Source organism: Ammodytes marinus, assembly GCF_949987685.1.
Source record: "Ammodytes marinus genome assembly, chromosome: 24".
Classification (NCBI taxonomy): Eukaryota; Metazoa; Chordata; class Actinopteri; order Uranoscopiformes; family Ammodytidae; genus Ammodytes; species Ammodytes marinus.
In genome coordinates, this window is record NC_137228.1 from 9,157,740 (window position 1) to 9,178,321 (window position 20,582).

Genomic DNA, 20,582 nt, shown 5'->3' on the forward strand with positions numbered 1-20,582 from the left:
AAACACACACACACACACACACACACACACACACACACACACACACACTGGCGGTTACATCACAATTGTTTTGTGATGGGCATCTTATTTTGAAGAGACTTCCATGGGATTGCAACAGCAGAATAGCGCGGCCTGGTTCAACAGCATTCCAAAGTAAACACGGGCTACAATGCACATTATGTAAGGTTCCTGTATTTCTGTGGAAATTTGCAAACCCTTCACTCGCAATGGGACAGAGTCTGACTGTCATTACTCCACACAATAAAACGATAAGATAGTTTTCTCTCAATTGTCTGCCTTTGTCTGCCCTACAATGGATAAAGGGTGCCAACCCCTCGTGGGAAGGTTTTATTAGAAAATCCAGTTGCATATTTCAGGTCAGAGTATGTAAACAAAGGGGCCCACCGTATAGCAACATGACCTTTTACAGAGCATAGGCTGTGTTATAACACTGGATCTTTTTTTTCCAGTGTGAGGAGATATTCACTTATATTTGACAAAAAGTGATTTGACAACAAATTGCGTTCTCGAGAAACACTGACTCCACCATTAAACTATGAACGCCTAACCTTAAAAATGGACAAAATGTGTAGCGAAAGTGGCTTAAAAATCATGTCCAAACACTTTCACACAGTCCCCAGGGATAGACAGCAGACCAATTATATCAAATGGTGCAAAGAGTTTTTCTTAAGAGACCTCATGGCTGTGACTCTAGATTGGGTCAAACACTCCTGTTGAACTGAGCCTGACCCTGGCTTTGCTTTAGCCCATGATTTTGGCCGCCAGTACTGCCCAGCTTGGGGGGTTAACGCCTGGGTTACTTGTCCAATATGAAAAGGGTTTTTGGAGATCACTTACACAGCAGGCTCTGGACCAAATACCGCTGACAACCGGGATATAAGGGATTATACAGCACAGACTCAAACTGCGCCACGTCACGTCTGTATACATTTGCCTTCCGCAAACCATAAATGTTTGTTTTAAACAATTTCAACATTTAGACCTACACACACACACACACACACACACACACTGCAGATATCTGACCGTGAAATACAATATACCGTGTATTCACCGTGTGGGTTTATAATGCTGAAGAACTTGAAAAAGTCCAACTTCTTATCACTGTTACAATTCTGCCCAATTCCCCTGCCTCTAATATACACAACAAGAAATCCAAAATAGAATTGTAGAAGTGTAATATGCTCCAGTAAAAAGCACAATATGCATACGTGGATCATGCCACCCTGGTGATAGCTGTTTTTTTCCAGCTCTGAATAACTGGGATTATTCCAGACAACAATTCAAGCAACTTCGGGCGACACTTGTAATTCACAACAAGGCGAGCGCCTGCAAGCTATATTTCGATCGGAGCTTTTTCAACGCGCCGAGGCACAAAAGAAATGCAATTTTGCAAGCATGAATATTACACCTGCAGGTCCTGAAATGAAAGCCATATTTTGTGATTGCGAACGAACGCTATCAGCTCTCTCAGCTCTGTACTCCTCGCTGACTACAGACAGACACACACACACACACACACACACACACACACACACACACACACACACACACACACACACACACACACACACACACACACACACACACACAAGTAATCCTTTGCTACTGATTCGTGAGGCCTGTAATTGTAAGCATCGCAGCAGGAAAGGGAAGGAACTCTCAGCTATTGACCATGCCTGGGTCTCACACTGAGCTAAAACACAGGGGTTGGTGGCGCCGCCGCTGAGAACATGTCAATTTTGCTCTTTAGAAAAAGGCTTTTGCCACTGCTTGGAGACTGAAAGCAAATCAACAGCGCTATCGACCCAGACAAACCCAAGCCTGTAAATTGCACTCGGAGAGAAGTCGAACAAAACAACAAAAACCATCGCTGGGGCTTTTTTTATTGACGCCCCTTCAACACTTTCAGGGCTATAGCACGCCTTACTTACTTCCAGACAAGGGGCAAGATTGAAAAGGCTGGATAGAAATATACAGTATTCACTTTGTAAGTCAGCGTTTTAGCTCAGAGATCTTTGAAGGACTGTAAAAACCTGAGCTTTTTCCAATTCTGATCAGCAACGGCAACAGTACTCTCTCTCTCTCTCTCTCTGCTTTTTGCATTTGCTTATTGCTCAACACATAGGAAGTGACATCACAGAGTCAACACACTGACACTGTGCAAACATTGAAGGCAGCGGGAGCATTGTTGCCAAACTAGTCTCTGCTTCTCCGGTCGGACAACAAGCTCCTTTCTCTGAATTCTCAGTACGGGAACAGATAACATCGCATAGCATGTCTGACAAGTGAAACCTTATCTTTACAAGAGTGTTACAAGGTGAAGACACAGTGTGGCCTTGGTCACGTGGTCCCAGAATGCACTGCATTGTTTTTCTCTGGCATGCGAGGGAAAAAGTGTGCAGATAGGATTGGAACCCGCCTTAGACAAACAGAGACAGTCATTTAAAAGAATGCACTCCATGGTATGTTAATGTGCAGTGAGTATGTTTATACATGCATGGGTGCTATTTTGCTCAGGTTGTCTTTGCAATAACTGTTGTATTATGCATCTATAGTAAAATATTCCCAGAAAGAAAATCCATTTTGGGAGCTTTATTGGTGGGGGGAAACTTCCAAAATGTGCATGGAAAACCACTGATTACAATAAAAAGTGCTGTGTGTTCTAGTGTGTCCTATGAAGCACTGTTTTGGCGCTTTGTTCACAATCAGCAAAACATTTGTCCAGTCCCTACACCCTGCTCTTCTAAAAGATTGCATTTAGCTGGGAGCAGGGTGCAGTTTTCTGGTTCCACTTTGCATGATTTCTAGGGGTCGTGAGGCCCCTCCAAACTTTTTTCTAGATGTCATCACGCAGCTGCAAAAACCCGATAACAACAGGTGAGCGTGGAAAGAAAAAAAGGGTAAATTGTGTACATTTTCTTTTCCAACTTAGCAAGGAGCCTTAGCTGTCACTTAAGGCTCTCCTAAAAGGGCACAGTCAGCGATTCTGCAGAATGCTAGTCGTCAAAATCACTTTTTGTCAATACCAGTGAATAGGCTGTGTAGCAACACTGGGTTCTTTTTCAAGCACACACACAGTACGGACAGGTAAGTGGATCATGAGGAGATTTTTACCTATTTTGAAAAAAACACAGTATTTCTCTTTCATTTTAACAGCTCACATGGGTTGTTCTCATGTATGGAAACTCACACGTTCCACCGCTGGCAACAACTGATGAGTCAACAATTGCCCAATGAGGCAACAGAACTAGTGTAACATACTGATTATGTGTGTATCATACACTGAGTGGCCCTAAAAACACAGTGTTAAACCAGGTATGAAATGATGATACTCTATTAAAAGTCAGAGCACAGGGATCACGGACCAAGGACGCATGCAGTCACTGTAGGATGTGCTAATTAGGGATCATCTCTTTCTTTCTCTCTCTCTCTTCTCTCTTTCTATCTCTCTATCCACACACACACACACACACAGTCACCTTGCCTTTTGAGGGGATGAGAGGAGTGAGATGAAACCCGGAAAGGCAACGAGGTCATTCGGCCCTCCATTGTTTCCAGTTATACGTACATTTCGGATGCATTACAGAAATAATTGCGTGTCCCAATTACGAATCCATCTGCTGTGGTAGTGGGAAAAAAATAAATTCCCGAGAGCCATACCCAACAATGCAAGGGAACAAGGCACGGGAGCGTATCAAAGCAGCCATTTATATCCAGAAAGGCAATTTCACAATCACAACCCACCTAATGACATACAATGACAGACAATAACAGTCGGTGAATTAGTATGTGTGATATGTGTGTGTGCAAGGGGGGGAGGGGGGGGGGGGTAGAGTAGGGAAGGAGTTTAGACCACTATATTTTCCTCTGCACATACACGTGGACACATTAGCAACACGTCCCTTTGTCTGCCCTAACAATATGACTACAGGATTATGTACACATGTGGTTTCATGTAGGAAATTATTTAAATTAACAAAATATAATAAAGTCTTTTTTTTGTGTGGACAAATGTTCAGCTCCAGTCAAAATAATGGCTTCTTACACAAATATCAAACAAGAAAAAAATCATATGCAATTCTAGTGCTCATATCTTCGAATAAATCTGTATAAAAACCAAAAGCATGCCAATTATCAGCAAAAAACTAATTTAAAGTAGCCTACTCAAAGTGAGAATAGGCCTTTTCATTAAGGAGGGGAATGGAATAGCCATAGTCAATGCTATGTCATATTAAGAGTCATGTATTAATATTTGACATTTGAGAAGTACAATCTGATGAATAGATTGTGTATGTGAATACATGTAGTGGAGTAGGCTGGAAGTACAGAAGCCCTACTATCCCTAAAATGAAATAAAGAGCTCAGATAGCCTACTAATAAATAGCAGGCTATTTCATTACACTTTGTAGGCCTATCTACTTTTTCATTCATCAATCTAACTTTTGTAGCCTTTACTATTTTTCGTTGTGCTCTTAGTTTCAAAAGTAAAAAGGATGTAGCCTATTAGCCTATATTTATAAAAATATATATTTTTATTTAGCCTACTGAATGAGGAATAAAGGCAAAATAACCATGAAAGGAAAAGGAAACATGTATTTTCTTTATTTGAAAATGGTCGAACATTTGTTTTTCATCAAACTATACCAAACTATACCAAACTTTGTAAACTGTTTGTAAAGTATTGTGAGAGTGGTGGAGTGGAGTGGAGTGAGTGTAAGCTGGGGAATGTAGTTTCCTGGAGTGCCAGAGGCGCTGTGATTTCTTCCGGGTTCCTCTCCTCTCGTCAGTTTATTTTGTGTTATGGGTGTATGCGGCTCAACATGAAACAAAGTCGCACTCTGCGGCTGTAGGGAATGTTTTTCCACGTTTTGTATGGCTGTTTGACTCAATATAACATGTTTTGTGGGATTTTAAACAACAATTTCACTCGGTAAGGGCGGAAAAAGTGACTTCTTCGTGTTTCCATCTTGACCCGAGAGACACCTGTTGCTCCAGTTTCGACGCACAGGTACCGCCTTCTACGCCTCGGCAGGGAGCAGCTCCCACCGAAAATTGGGATTATTTACATTTTTTGGATTATTTTTTTCAAAAACTTTTCGCCGCTATGAAAGTGACTGTAACATTCGGGGATACCGCGGTGGTAGTTCCCTGTAAAGCTGCCTGGACCGTCCGGGATTTAATAGAACAAGCCACGCGCAGATACCACCGGGTTTCAGAACAGGTAAACCACTCATTTTACACACTGTAAACCGCCACTAACTTCAGCCCCAAGTCACGTTCACGTCACTGTGCCCACACAGACAACGTAATTCCACTCATTCCTTACATTTTTATGAAGAGCTCGCGCCCGTGTACCTTTGGCTGAGGTGTGTGGTCACGTGACAGCGGCGGTTATGACATTCATAATATTAGAGCTATTTGCTAAATGTTAGCTTACATACAGATACGGAATATACATATTCTTCACATTGTACATTATTCTGTGACTTAAATTGAGTCGAGTTTGGCTCACTGGACTTTTACACGTCCAGCAAGTGCAAGTGTCATTCATAATAGGTTTAACTTTATATTTGTATTACATGTTTTGTGTTGTTCCTAGCTACAATAGCAAATGTTGCAGGATACACTTCTCATCTTAATGTAGCCACTCTTTGTGGTGGGGTTCACAACACATAATGAAAAACATGTCACTTCTTAGAGAGAGAGAGAGAGAGAGAGAGAGAGAGAGAGAGAGAGAGAGAGAGAGAGAGAGAGAGAGTAAACAAATAGCCTACGTCAAAACAAGCAGTAAATGTAACATTTTATTTACTAATATAAGACCAAGGGCAATTTGTTGATGTCAAATAGGCCTAAACCCACAGCAGATGGCCAACTTGCCTCAATTGACAAGAAATGCAAAGCCACTGCAGGATATTTTTGAATAATGAGTCAGGGACCTTAATACAGTAAAATGATGTATTAACACACATCTGGATGCACTGGATTCACACCTGCTCGGATGGGAAGCGAAAGTCATCCTGGGAAACGTAGGCGCTGAAACATCCCACACCTAACCAAAATGATCTAAAGGTGTCATAGGAATTTAGGAAGTACTGCTGTTGATTGCTGTTCCCCCTGTGACATCACTTGTGTTGTTTTTTGAAAGACACACACACACACACACACACACACACACACACACACACACACACACACACACACACAAACACACACACACACAAAACCACTGGCAATCACTTGAGCATAAATCATCCTGCCGAACTGACCTTTTATTAATCAGCAGCTTTTGTGTGTGCATGCTGCCATGGCGGTTGATAGGGGTGGTGGTGTGTGTTTTTTGGTTCTGTTGTGAGGATGTGTGAGTGGCTCTGTGACTGGCCCTGTCATACCTGTACAATAGCTCCCATTGCTCAAGCCCCTGGTATCTCAGCAGGGCAGGTGGAAGTTTACTGTTTGATGGCTGCAGTTGAGATGTGGATGTGCGCGGCGTGGGACAGCAGGCTTTGTCCTGTGAGTGATTGGGGATTAGGATTGGTGACAGGTCCCCCTAGTTTTATCGGTTGGCATGGACCACACACACCACACTACACACTACACACTACACACTACACACACACACTACACACACACACACACACACACACACACACACACACACACACACACACACACACACACACACACACACACACACACACACACACACACACCCTCCCCTCCCTTGGCAAAGCGGGAGGCTGGCACCTTGTGGAGATGCGAGAGGAATGGATGGACCGATTTGGCAGCTGGATGGCAAGGCCGTTGGTTTTGTTTCAACATTGGGGTGTAAACATTATAAGCCGGGGGGTTCGGCAAGGTAGAGATGTTACGGTCCAGTTTATGGGTGTCTGAAGTCATTGGGAGAAAATATTTATATGCACAAGATAAGTCCCCCCCTTAAATCTGAGCCTATATCCTTGATGGAATGCTTCCACACGGCGAACAAAAGGGGCATACACAAACACCCACACACACACACACACACGCTCAGTGTCCCTTGAGCTGTCTAATGCTTCACTGACAGGCCACAGCCATTGCCCACCCTGCCCATCAGCTATCTCCTGGTTGATTCTCAACAATAGACACACACTGCAATACACAAGCAAGTGAGGTACAGGCTTAAACGTCTGTGTGATGGTAAAAATGCAGCGAGCCCTTGATAATTGCTTTTTCACATAGCGTGTTAATTACAAGACAAACTGGCAAGAAGCTGTCTCAGGCCTCAAGCTCAAGTCTGTTGCTTTTCCACCTAATAGAACCAGACCATGATGAGGACTGTCCAGGCTCTGTTTAGCTGCCAGAGAGACAGGGCCGACTAGATGTGACCGTATGAGCTGGGCTTGCTCCTGCCAAAGCCAGAATCCACTTAGCACTCCACATTAACCGCACATTTCTCTCTCTCCTCCACTCCGGCACTCTCCCAGCTTGACAGCATGCAGGGACACAGTGTCACAAACCTGGGTTTAATCACACACAGTTTCTTGTGTGTGTGTGTGTGTGTGTGTGTGTGTGTGTGTGTGTGTGTGTGTGTGTGTGTGTGTGTGTGTGTGTGTGTGTGTGTGTGTGTGTGTGTGTGTGTGTGTGTGTGTGTGTGTGTGTGTGTGTGTGTGTGTGTGTGTGTGTGTGTGTGTGTGTGTGTTGGTTCATAGCCATGTTCCTGCACAGTCTCCACTATTGCATTGCAGTAATGGCATGAAGACCAAGTTCTTAATTAGCAGTTTGTATTTGAATGTGATCTCAGCTGTGACCCGCTCAGCTGCTTTCACTTTCAGAAAACAGTTGTGTTAACCGACAAAGCCTCCAATTTACCACACACAGAAACATGAACTTCTTCTCATATATTTTGTGATTGAAAAAGCAAGGCTTGATTTGTAGAAAATGTTGGCCTGATTTGTATTCAAAATGTATTTTCTAAGGCGGCAACCAACAATTATTTGTATTAGATGTTTTTTTTTTTCAAATTCCCCCCAAAAACTGTGCACTTCATAGTTACTGAAAATGATGTCTGAAACTGTTTGTTTTGTGTGACTGTCGACTGACATAGTAATACGTCGTTTATATCAATCTAGTGTTTTTTCACTTGATACGCTTGACTCAAATGGGTCGGTCAATTATCAAAGTTGTTGGATGCAAAAGTCAACGGTTTGCAGTCGTAAATAAGAGTGTTAACACAGCAGAATTTTTCTTGGATGACTGTATTATTGGCATTTAGGACATTTAGCCTGGGGGACCAGCATGTAGACTGTGAGGGTTGTGCGTTCTCAGGGTTAAAAAAACAAAACGGCTATATCCCTCTCTTTGCTGGTTCAGCTCATATTACAGCCCCTATACCACCAACACTGTTTTGTTCTGACAACTTGACAGCGCACTCAATCACCTTTAAGGCCACAAAGTGTGTAGGTTGGTAAGGTTGGCGTCACACCACCACAGCTATGCAACAGGCATTTTTTCATTAACAATTTATGCAACTGTCCAAAGTACCTATACCGTGTCTCTTCTGTATGGTGTGTGTTTGTCATTGGATTTTACAGCCACGTTTGCATTCATCAAATTGTTGTAAATGCTTGGAATACCTTCATAGCTACGTATCAGCATACCGAAGCTAGGTGTTTCACTGTTTAACCGAATGGCTAGGCAGTGTTTAACAAGAGAGAGATGCCTGCTCGCATGTGACGTTTGGCATCCAATACATTGTGACGTTAGAAAGCAGTTGTCATTATCGGTTCTCGGTTACAAAGATGTAAAAGTTAAAAAAAAAGAAAAGTTTGACAGCTTTTTTTAGGCTAAAAATCAATAAATAAATGATCCTTTTATCTACTAGCACATACTTAATGGTGTGTTTGTTATTCATAATTTGTGATATGCCATTAAGAGTTTAGAATGAATTTAAAGACGCGTTTTGTTTGTTCTCCGTCACAGCCAGATCCACCCCGTCCTGCCGCAGCTGCGTAACAATAATTGCACATTCTTCTGGGGATCAAAGTGTGAAATAGCACTACCACACACACACAAACACACATGAACACACACTAGATTTAGCTCCACTAATCGCCCCCAACCGTTCTCCAGCATTGCCATGTTTGCTCACCAAAGGGGGGGGGGTGGGGGGTGGGGGGGAGGTTGGATATGGCTGGGACTTAATGTTTTAATTTGCAGGGAACTTACTGTTCTAACTGTCAGGGTAATTCCTCCTCCGCTAGTTGACTGTCTGACTGACTCCATGGGAAACAGTTCACAAACACAAAAGGGGAATTACAATGTGAGGCTTCAGAAGATTTTTTTTTCTTTTGTTATGTCTATAGATTTCCTCTCCTTCAGAAGTGTCTTATCCCTTTTCATCAGTGCCTGTACAAATATCCACAAGCTCAGGTATGCTAGGTGTGCTTCTAGGCAAAGCTTGTGGATTGGAAGGTGATGCTAATTAACACTTTGGCATTGTTGCACCGTGCTTAATCCACTCTTGTGAATTAATCCTTCTCCCCCCTCTTGAAAATCACACTAATGCCTTTTGTTTGGTCTAGGCGTTTGTTTTAATGCTGGTGATGTCATCGAAAAACAGGCCAGTCGGCGAATTCACACACACACACACACACACACACACACACACACACACACACACACACACACACACACACACACACACACACACACACACACACACACACACACACCTGTCTCGCTCACGATAAACAGTGTGTCAGTGAAAGGCAGAAGAATGCCGGTAGTGGTTCTGGTCGGACCAGTTTTTCAGGCGAGGTGTAACTCTAACCTGAACTGTAACACTCCACAGTCTTTTCTTTGTAAGGCCTCCGTCATAAAATACATTGCAACAACTTAGAATTATATTTACAGTGGTCTCTGAATCATTGAATTTGCATTGCCTGCTTTGCCTCAGCATTTTGTATTTAAACTGCCTCAAACGTTTGCTTGGCTAGTTGTAGTTAGCGATTGACTCTACACGCTCCATGCTTACCCAGCTCTGTTGCTATAGTGTTACGGGAGGGGAATGGGGGGGAGACACTTCTGAAGAAAAGAAGGGTTGCTGGCTTTTATTCCTGTGATTGAAATCCCAGGCTCTGTTGGGGCAATTGTTTTTTTTTTCAAAAGAATTGACTTGGCCCATTGTGAAAGGAAGACCCCCTCTTTTCTCTGCTCCCCCTTGACCCCCCACCCCCAATGTAATTCACATTCGAATGCATTGGAGCAAAAGCTAGCCCATTCACAATGGTACGGCAGAAGTCACTTGTTGGGTCTCAGCCACACTCATTCTAGCCCCCAAGGCCTATAGCCTATAGCTGTTAATGAAGCTGCTAATGTAGCCTTGCGTTGACATATTGGTTATTGGTATCTGGGCAGCTCCTAATAGGCCATTTTTACTGCACACATTGTTAGGGACGATAAGGCTTGTCAAATATTTCTGTCAATATTCGAGAAACAAATTGTTAATAGACGTTGTGTAAAGAAATGAACCCATCCAGGAGGTTGGAATTATTTGTTTGTAATCATAATTCACGCAATTTATCAACAGCCCCCATCTTAAATGGTCCACAGATGCTGTTTTCTCTTGGGGTATATATCCAGCAGCATAGCACGGCCACAAGGCCTCTGTCTGTGTGCACTGTTTGACGATAAAAAAGGGGAAGATGCTATTGTTTGTGTAGTTGTAGTTGATTTTGGCTGTGCAAATAGCGCACAGATTTCAGATAGCAGCACACACACACACACACACACACACACACACACACACACACACACACACACACACACACACACACACACACACACACACACACACACACACACACACACACACACACACACACAGTCAAAAGTTCTTGTTTTCTTTGTCAAATGCGTCAGACCCGCCGTATATAGTTCCTGCTCTGTTTGTTGGGTGTGTTCACGTTGACCTTTGTCCCCATGGCGACAAGGGGGAAACTGCCGTGGAATGTAAATAGAAAAAGTTCCTATCCCCCCCACTGTTTCAAATAATTCTCTACAAAGTGTTCTCTCCGGAAAACCCAGTGTGTACAAGGTGATATAGGTTGTTTGTTCTATACTGTACCTGCCGCAAAAAATAACTGTAAAACGGTCATAATAAGTTATTTTTAGTACATTTCTTAATGTCAAAATAATGACTGAAACCATACAATCCTTTATACATGGAAGTGTCATACCAGTAAGTATTGGGATGAATGAGCAGTCAAGCCAGATATATTAAAGGGGACAGATAACCACGTGTATGAACAGCATAACACATTTTTAATCATATTTTATTTCATATATTATTATTTGCCCATGAATGCCATCCCTTACCATTCTTTATAGGCAACTGGCTATCAAAATTGTCTAAAAATCAAGAAGTGAGTTTACAGTTTCACACAGTAACAATCTTACAGGTTAAACTGTGTCTTTCCTGTGAGTAAATGTATGTAAAAAAAAATCTGTTGCCTTTTGTTTGCAGCATTCGGAGCATGCAGTGAAGACCCGCCACTTGGAATACATTGAAGGAGGGATCCTGGACAATGATGACCTGCTGGCTGATCTAATTGAAGACAGAGACAAGGTAAAGATGAATGGATGGAAGTGTGTGTGTGTGTGTGCGTGTGTGTGTGTGTGTGTGTGTGTGTGTGTGTGTGTGTGTGTGTGTGTGTGTGTGTGTGTGTGTGTGTGTGTGTGTGTATCTCGTGTCTTGCATTAAAACTCCTTTGGTTTCTTTTATTCCAACCTTTAAATCCACAGCCAAAGTTCACTTTTCTATTATTTTTTAGGTTTGTCCCTCTCATACATAAACACATTGACATTTGATAGACAGCTATTTTGGTTGGGACAGCCCTCCTTGATGGCTCTTACCTAGTATGATGTACAGTGAATTTTACAGCACACAGGATCTGTCATCCTTAGCCGGGCTTACTGTCTCTTGGTAGCTGAATTTATTTTTCCTCCCTCTCCCTTTTTCGCAAAGCCCTGTGCAAGAAATGACAGGAGGTCCAATAAACAAGGTGTTTGTAAATCCAAAGCGTGGTTATCTCTGTCACTGGTGGTTAGCAAGTCTAAACAAACAAAAACAACAAATGTGACAGAATGACGTTTTTTTTTCTGACCGCAGAAAAATCAACTCTGATTTTAATTGGATTTATTGCATCTTAATTGGCTCCGCACGTGCTCGGTGTGGAAGTCTCTCTCTCTCTCTCCATTTCTCTCCTTCCCTTCTGTTCTTTCGGAAAGAGAAGTGACGGCTACTATGGGATTTAGCCGTCGTGTTAATTTTTGTACCCGGACAGATGAAATGTACGCCATTTCACGTTGTGTTGGGGAAGTTCCCCACAAAAACAGAAGTGATGTAACACAATAGAAGTGGGTGGAGGGGGTAGTTGACGTTTACTGCATTTCATACACACACATACACTCATACAGACGGTGGCCCAGTTTCTCTATAAAGAGCAAATCATATTCCCTCTCTTGCTAATTTCCCATAATGCATTCCTAAGATGTGCTAATAAACTGCCTCCGAAATCCATATTCATAAGCCGCTCTGGGCCCGGGCCAATGATGAATTATCAACACTTAGTCAGCAAGAAGGCCAAATGAAATGGAAATGGAAATATTCATCCAGCCCCCTGTACAACGCAGTAACAATTGGTGAACTACATGAACAAATGGCTGTGTGTGTGTGTGTGTGTGTGTGTGTGTGTGTGTGTGTGTGTGTGTGTGTGTGTGTGTGTGTGTGTGTGTGTGTGTGTGTGTGTGTGTGTGTGTGTGTGTGTGTGTGTGTGTGTGTGTGTGTGTGTGTGTGTGTGTGTGTGTGTGTGTGTGTGTGTAGGACTGCTAAATTTGTCAAAATATTCTTTGTGGGAAAAAACAGAGGACGCAGCTGAATAATTGATGTGTAAACTCAGCCGGAATCTTCAAACCGAGTGGGAAAAAAAATGCAATCACAGAGAACAGAGGCTTCATTTTGTGGAGATGATGGAATTCTAATCATAAGATCGGCGTCTTATTTGTGCATAAGAGAGGGTAGAATCATAGAGTATAATGACTCATTTCCCCCAACTCAAGCCTCCCTGTCTCCCCGGAGTGACTATGGAGAATCACAGATCAGAAAATCCCACTGTAGCATTTGATCACATTTTTTTTTGTGTGTTTTTTTTTTTTGTTGATCTGCTGAGCAAACATTCACTATACAAGAACTGTCCTATTCACCTTTAGTTCTGTTCCCCTTAAAGGTGGAGTCAGCCGTTCGTTTCTCAAATCACTTTTTGCTAAAATCAGTGAATATCTCCTCAAGATCCGCTACCTGTCTGTACTTTGTGTGCCGAAAAAAATATATGGTGTTTATAATTTGTAAACAGTTATGTCAATAAAGGGTAAAGAAAGGGGGGGCACCAAAGCTAGCAACCATGCTAGCAACATGCCAGTTTACAGAGCCTAGGCTATGTATTACCACTGGATTATTTTAATTTTTTTACAGTATGTAGGCCTACTGGTAGTGGATCTTGAGGAGGTATTCACTGATTTTGACAAAAGGTGATTTTGGCAACAAGTCGCTCATCTCACTTTTATCCTTTTGCCGCTTCTGAAAATATTGCAAACGGAATAGGGCTTAACACACACACAACATCTTCATAACGGCCCATTCACTATTCCCAAGGCTTATCTGCTCGCTTCCCAACCAGTGTCGGCTCTCACAGATTGATGAGCTAGGCCTGGCACTCTTGATTAGTCCTTTGTCTACAATTTTATTACAACGCCGATTCTATCTTTAGTGCTTCTCTTTCTTTTCTTTTTTCTCCTTCCATTATTGCTGCCCGACGCTGTTTCACCATCAATCAAAGTGGAGTGGCCCCATTGTGAGGGCCCTGCCATCCGCACAGCATGGCTTCTGTGTTAGCCACGGATGCTAATGAGAGATAATGGCTAGCTATTTGTACGCCTAGTGGTTAGCTTCGCCCGCGAGTCCAGACCTCTTTATCTGGTCCAGCCCCCCAACCGTTATTCACAACACACACACACACACACACACACACACACACACACACACACACACACACACACACACACACACACACAGAGCCACAGGCAGGCTTGTAGCGTAGCATGTTAGCGCTACTGTGTGTGTGTGTGTGTTTGTAAGGAGCGCCAATGGTGGTTGATGAGGGCGGAGATGAGGGGACGGCTGTGATTTGATTACAGCTCGCCCCCTCGCCAACCCGCAAACACACTTGGTTCATTAGCATCCCATCTCCAGACACCGGCCACCAGCCCTCGGCATGAATATTTATATCAATCTGATGAATGTGGAGCACATTCAAACACTCAAACAACGCAAAAGACCTTATAAAAGGTTATATGGCCCAGTCAATTATACTCTTATGAAGCTCTCCTCTTCTTTGACCCTGTACTGTGTGTGTGTGTGTGTGTGTGTGTGTGTGTGTGTGTGTGTGTGTGCGTGTGTGTGTGCGTGTGTGTGTGTGTGTGTGTGTGTGTGTGTGTGTGTGTGTGTGTGTGTGTGTGTGTGTGTGTGTGTGTGTGTGTGTGTGTGTGTGTGTGTGTGTGTGTGTGTGTGTGTGTGTGTGTGTGTGTGTGTGTGTGTGTGTGTGTGTGTGTGTGTGTGTGTGTGTGTGTGTGTGTGTGTGTGTGTGTGTGTGTGTGTGTGTGTGTGTGCGTGCGTGCTTATGGAGGCCTGGCAGTTGGAATCATTGACCTGTCAGTTACCCCACTATACTGAAAATTGGGCAGGCATTACAGCTTTTTTCGACCTCTTCCTAAGTTCCCTATTATTATTATTTTATTTTTTTTACTCTTAAGGCAAATTACTTTAGTTTATAGACAAGTTAACCTGCTGCTTTGTCCACTTTATCCTCCATCAATACATCTATGTGTTATCTGACTGTCACTTACACACTTCACAGGCTGGTATGTCGGCACTCGGTCGAGCAATGATGATAAAAAAGCCCATTTTCAACCCTTTATTTCTCCTTCTCCCCTACACTATTCAAAAGCACCTATTAACATACATTATGTAGCTTGGCCTCACCTCAATGCATTTTTCCATTTACCCCCACCAGAACTGTCATCCTCTCCCACTCACACAGTCCTTTGTGCTGGCCTGAATTAGCCGCAGCCATTACCCCCATACGTCTCCATGCTACACACAGGGAGCTGTCACACAAATCTGTCCGAATGTCAGCATGCCATTACCATTCAAAGCTATACACCATGTTTCAATTGAGCCCTCTCGTGTATACATTATACAGCACCATACACTGTGTGCACAATTATTAGGCAAGTGAGGATTTTGGCCATATCATAATTTTTATGCATATTTCCCAACTTCAAGCTGTATAAACCTAAGTGCTTATTGGATTTAAGCATACCAGGTGATGTGTATTTGTGTAATGAGTTAAGGTGTGGCCTAAGGAGATCTACACTCTATATCAAGGTGTACATAATTATTAGGCAGTTTATCTTTCTCAGGCAAAATGGGCCAAAAAAGAGATTTAACGGACTCTGAAAAGTCAAAAATTGTAATAAGTATTTCAGAGGGATGCAGCACTCTTGAAATTGCTAAGATATTGGGGCGTGACCACAGAACCATCAAACGTTTTGTTGCAAATAGCCAACAAGGTCGCAAGAAACGTATTGAGAAAAAAAGACGCAAATTAACTGCCAAAGATTTGAGAAGAATCAAACTTGAAGCTACCAGGAACCCATTATCCTCCAGTTCTGACATATTCCAGAACTGCAACCTACCCGGAGTGCTCAGAAGTACAAGGTGTTCAGTACTTAGAGACATGGCCAAGGTAAGGAAGGCTGAAACCCGACCACCACTGAACAAAACACACAAGTTGAAACGTCAAGACTGGGCCAAGAAATATCTGAAGACAGATTTTTCAAAGGTTTTATGGACTGATGAGATGAGAGTGACTCTTGATGGACCAGATGGATGGGCCCATGGCTGGATCAGTAACGGACACAGAGCTCCACTTCGACTCAGACGCCAGCAAGGTGGAGGTGGGGTTCTGATGGGCTGGTATTATTAAAGATGAGCTAGTTGGACCTTTTCGGGTTGAAGATGGCCTCAAAATCAACTCCCAAACCTACTGACAGTTTCTGGAAGATACTGTCTTCAAGCAGTGGTACAGGAAAAAGTCTGCATCTTTCAAGAAGACCATGATTTTTATGCAGGACAATGCTCCATCACATGCATCGAAGTACTCAATTGCATGGCTAGCCAGTAAAGGCCTTAAGGATGTAAAAATAATGACATGACTTTGAGTTGTTTTATTATTCTCACTTTAACAGATGAAAATAAACAAGTGAGATGGGAAATTTTTTTATTTTTTATTTAGTTGCATAATAATTCTGCATACTAATAGTTGCCTAATAATAGCAAAACATATATATATTCTCGTAAGAAAGACAAAACCTCACTTTTACTTTCGTAAACATTCAGGTTTAGGTTCATTAACATTTTGGATTGACCGAGAGCACTGTAGTTGTTCAATAATAAAATTAATCCTCAAAAATACAACTTGCCTAATAATTGTGCACGCAGTGTATACATAACTACTGCCGTTTCCACATTCATCTGGAGAGATGTTGTGGTCTGTTGATTGGAAGGCCTCTTATAGTTTTCTGTCCTTCACCCCCCACATGCAGTTGGAAATTTGAATACTCAACGTGTGTGTGTGTGTGTGTCCTCTTGTCACGCCGATCTCGCCCCATCCAGAATCGTGGGAATTAAACCCAGGGAGCATAACGTCCCCTCATAAGTGGACTGTCACTCCTCATTCCAAGTGTCCAAGACACACATACACACACACATACACACACATATACTGTATAGCTTATTTTCCAAAGGAGAAAAAGACATACAGAAACTCAACCTTCCATCCCAGTCAGCCAAACGAGAAATGTAATTTCATGGGAAATTTAATGAAAAGAAATCCCTCCAATCTTTCTTAAATTAGCCCCATGTTAATCACTGCTGCGCCCACCTCTGCGCCGTATATGTATATCCCCAGCAAATGTCAATGCTCGATTACAAGGCCATCATCCATCTACTACTGCCTGCTTGTCACATGGAATATGATATTTTTGAAAGTAGCTCCTTGGTCCACGCAAACCTCTCAAATCCTTTAAAGAGAAAATAACTCTTTGAAAAATGACCTGATTTAATTGGACACGGTGTGGCTAACACGCGTTTAAAAGTGCTGCACTTCTTATATTTATTACAAAGGCTCGAAAAAATGGAAGATGTATAGCTTCATACTTCTGATAACACTACATTATCTGAAAGTTCTGAGAAATAATCAGTAACCTGGAAAGATTAGAATAATTTTTTAAATTAGATAACATCTTTTGTGTAGGCATGTCTGAATCCAGCACTGAAAGAGAAGTAATTACTGAATGTAAAATCCGTTGCGTATTGCAGAACAAATGCAGACTCTACATTTCATAAAAAAGGGCTTTGATTTAATGGAGATCGCCAACAGTATAGAACTGTTAACCGAATATAGTTATTAAAGGAACAATTCCACGAGCGAGCAGTTTTCTTTGTATCTCTCTTGCTTCACTCACATGAGAATGAGGATGTTTGTGAGATATACTTCACACTCTCACAGCGTGTGTGACAACAGACACGTTCCTGACAATGTGCCAAGACACACATTAAGAGCTACTGTGTGTGCCAGCAAATAGCAAGGAAGAAGGAATCTTATCCAAGGTAAAATGATGAAAGAACTATTTTGCACTATTTTGTCAAATTCGATTACCAGACACTTTCTGATTTTAATCTGAAATTTTGAATTTTTTTCAACATAAAGGGCTTTTATTTACTTAAATTTTCACCACAAAGCCCTTGTCCAACATAGAGATTTGCAAGCATGATGAAACTAAGAAATATATGAACACTAGGGCTGGGTATCGTCAAGGACTTCGCGATACGATACGTATCACGATACACTGGTCACGATACGATATATCACGATATATCACGATATATTGCGTATCTTGATATATCACGATATATTGCGATATTCCATAAACGAGTTGCCTTGTCAAACATAACAGCACAATATAGTGATAATTGTACAGACAAATGAAGTCAAAACTATTTCATTCACAACTTCCTTTACCATTTTTCTTCCTTTTTTTTGGTTTTGGCAAATTATCAAACACTGCTGCAGCTGCCATAACATCAAAATAACAAATCCAATTCACTCTTGTACTAACTGTACAGGACACAATGAAAATGAAAACACATCAGTGTGCTTTTGTGACACAGTGAATCTTGAGTATTTTTATAAACAAAACTGATCTAACTTCAATAGTCAGTATCCTAGAGGCTCAGGCCTGACAGCAGACATGGGTTTGAATCTGACCCGTGGTTGTTTCATTCCCTCTCCGCCCCACTTCATATCTGTATTTCTGCACTGTCAATAAAGCCTTGAAAAGCAAAAAAAAAAAAATCATAAAAAAATGTATAAAAAAAAAATCGATATTTTGATATAAAAATCGATACTGATATCGGGAAACTAAGTATCGCGATATTTCGATTTTTTGACACAGCCCTAGTGAACACTCACATCCACTTTTGTCTGCACACATAATAGACATTTTGCATCTTTTAATCTGCATTTTTATTTTGGCTTATTTGAAAATGTTTTTTAATGTATAATATCCAGGGCACATTTATCGAAAAACATCGTGAATTCTCAGGACTCCAAAAATGAAGTGAAATAATGCACTGTGATTTCTCCTGTGATTTTATACCAGGGGACTTTTCACTGAGGCCGTTTATTAGCCGTCAGATGTCGGTGGGCCCCTGCTGTGACAGCTTGACAATAAGACATTACTTTAAAACGTGCTAACCCGCCGGAGAAACAAGTTTTAGTGAATAGGGGAAGTGATTGCGAGGCGCCGACGTGCTGATTAGCCTTTGACGCTACGTGACATCTCGCTCCCTCACCTCCATTTCCTCTTGTGTGTGTGTGTGTGTGTGTGTGTGTGTGTGTGTGTGTGTGTGTGTGTGTGTGTGTGTGTGTGTGTGTGTGTGTGTGTGTGTGTGTGTGTGTGTGTGTGTGTGTGTGTGTGTGTGTGTGTGTGTGTGTGTGTGTGTGTGTGTGTGTGTGTGTGTGTGTGTGTGTGTGTGTGTGTGTGTGTGTAACCTCCATTTCCCCTCATTAACCGTGGCAACGGTTGCGTTTTGAATGGCATCTGAATAGTCCCATAACTTTTGCGCACTGTCTGAATGGCCGGTGATGAGGTATAAATGCACTGATTAGAAAATGGCAAGGCATGGCAATTATTTCAGTCATCTATCTATATGCAATATATATTTAATATTATATTATATAATGCACAAGTGTCATCCATCTGTATACCACATTATGATGAATATTTAAAGCTATACACTGACTGCATAACTTTTTCATATAACTGAATGCCGGTTACATTCAAGCCATTCAGCTCCACAAAGTACTCAGTATTTCATTGTTTACAAACTGGAGTCGCCCTCCCGACACAGGTGCAGGAGCTCAGAAAAACAGAAGTTACGCACTATAGCTTTAACATTTAACCTGCTTTTAAAGGTGGTAAAAGACAGATGTATTTTTATTTATTTTTAACAATTGAGAGATTTTCAGATCCATCCCCCAAATCATTCATACCAGTTTAATCCTAATCTCTCTCACTCTTTTCTTCACATTCCAATCATGAGCCCATACATCTTCACCAGTGAAGAGTGAGAGAGTTCAAAGCCATGTCCGTCTGTCTGACACATTTGAATATTAATTAGAATAAAACCTTGCACGGCTTTCTGAACATACTGGGCGTATAAAATTAATCAACGGGGCTTCACCTGTAGCCAGTAATTGATTTTTTTTAAACTCTTGGACGATTTTTTAACCCAAATAAAAAGAACATTCATTTCTTAAGGTTGCCCCCGCAGGCTTGAATATTCTGCTTTTGATTGTCTGGAACTAAATTGCATAAAAGGGAAATGGGCTTTTTCAATTCTTCTTCTTAGGTTCAGTTTGCTGTCAAATATTTTTTTTCATTAAAGGTGCATTATGCAGTTTCAGGGGAGGAGGATTTGTTTACATTTGCAAAGCCTGGAGTAAGTTTACAAACCTATTTTTTTTTACATGTAATTCTTAGTATTGAATAATTCTATTATCGTAAATCAAAACTAAAATATTTTGAGGAACCTGGAACCAAACCTAAGACTAGAATATGTCTGTAAACCAAACTGTGGGCCCTGCTGCTGTAAACAACAACAGTGAAACAGTAACTTTTCAGGAAGCGTTATAACTTCAAACAGTGTACCAGGGATATTTTTTTTCTGTGAGGAGAGTTTGTTTATTCAGTTATGAGAATATATCTCTCACACATCCAAAGTTACATAGTGCACCTTTAAGTATTTCAAAATGACAGAACCAAACTTTGTGTTGCTTCATAGCTGTGCTGTCAGTTTAGATGTCGGTGATAATGGATGCTTTATAAGCTACATGTGT

General features: G+C 41.7%; 1 protein-coding gene across 1 annotated transcript in view; it reads left to right on the top strand.

The window, feature by feature from the left end:
* The first annotated feature begins 4,804 nt into the window (after window positions 1-4,804).
* Window positions 4,805-20,582, top strand: part of pard3ba (par-3 family cell polarity regulator beta a) — a 148,726-nt gene continuing 132,948 nt past the window's right edge. Inside the window, exons 1-2 of the mRNA XM_080052855.1 lie at window positions 4,805-5,245; window positions 11,528-11,629. Coding sequence (XP_079908981.1) covers window positions 5,129-5,245; window positions 11,528-11,629 — 219 coding nt within the window. The 5' untranslated portion in view covers window positions 4,805-5,128. The remainder of the gene's footprint in view (window positions 5,246-11,527; window positions 11,630-20,582) is intronic.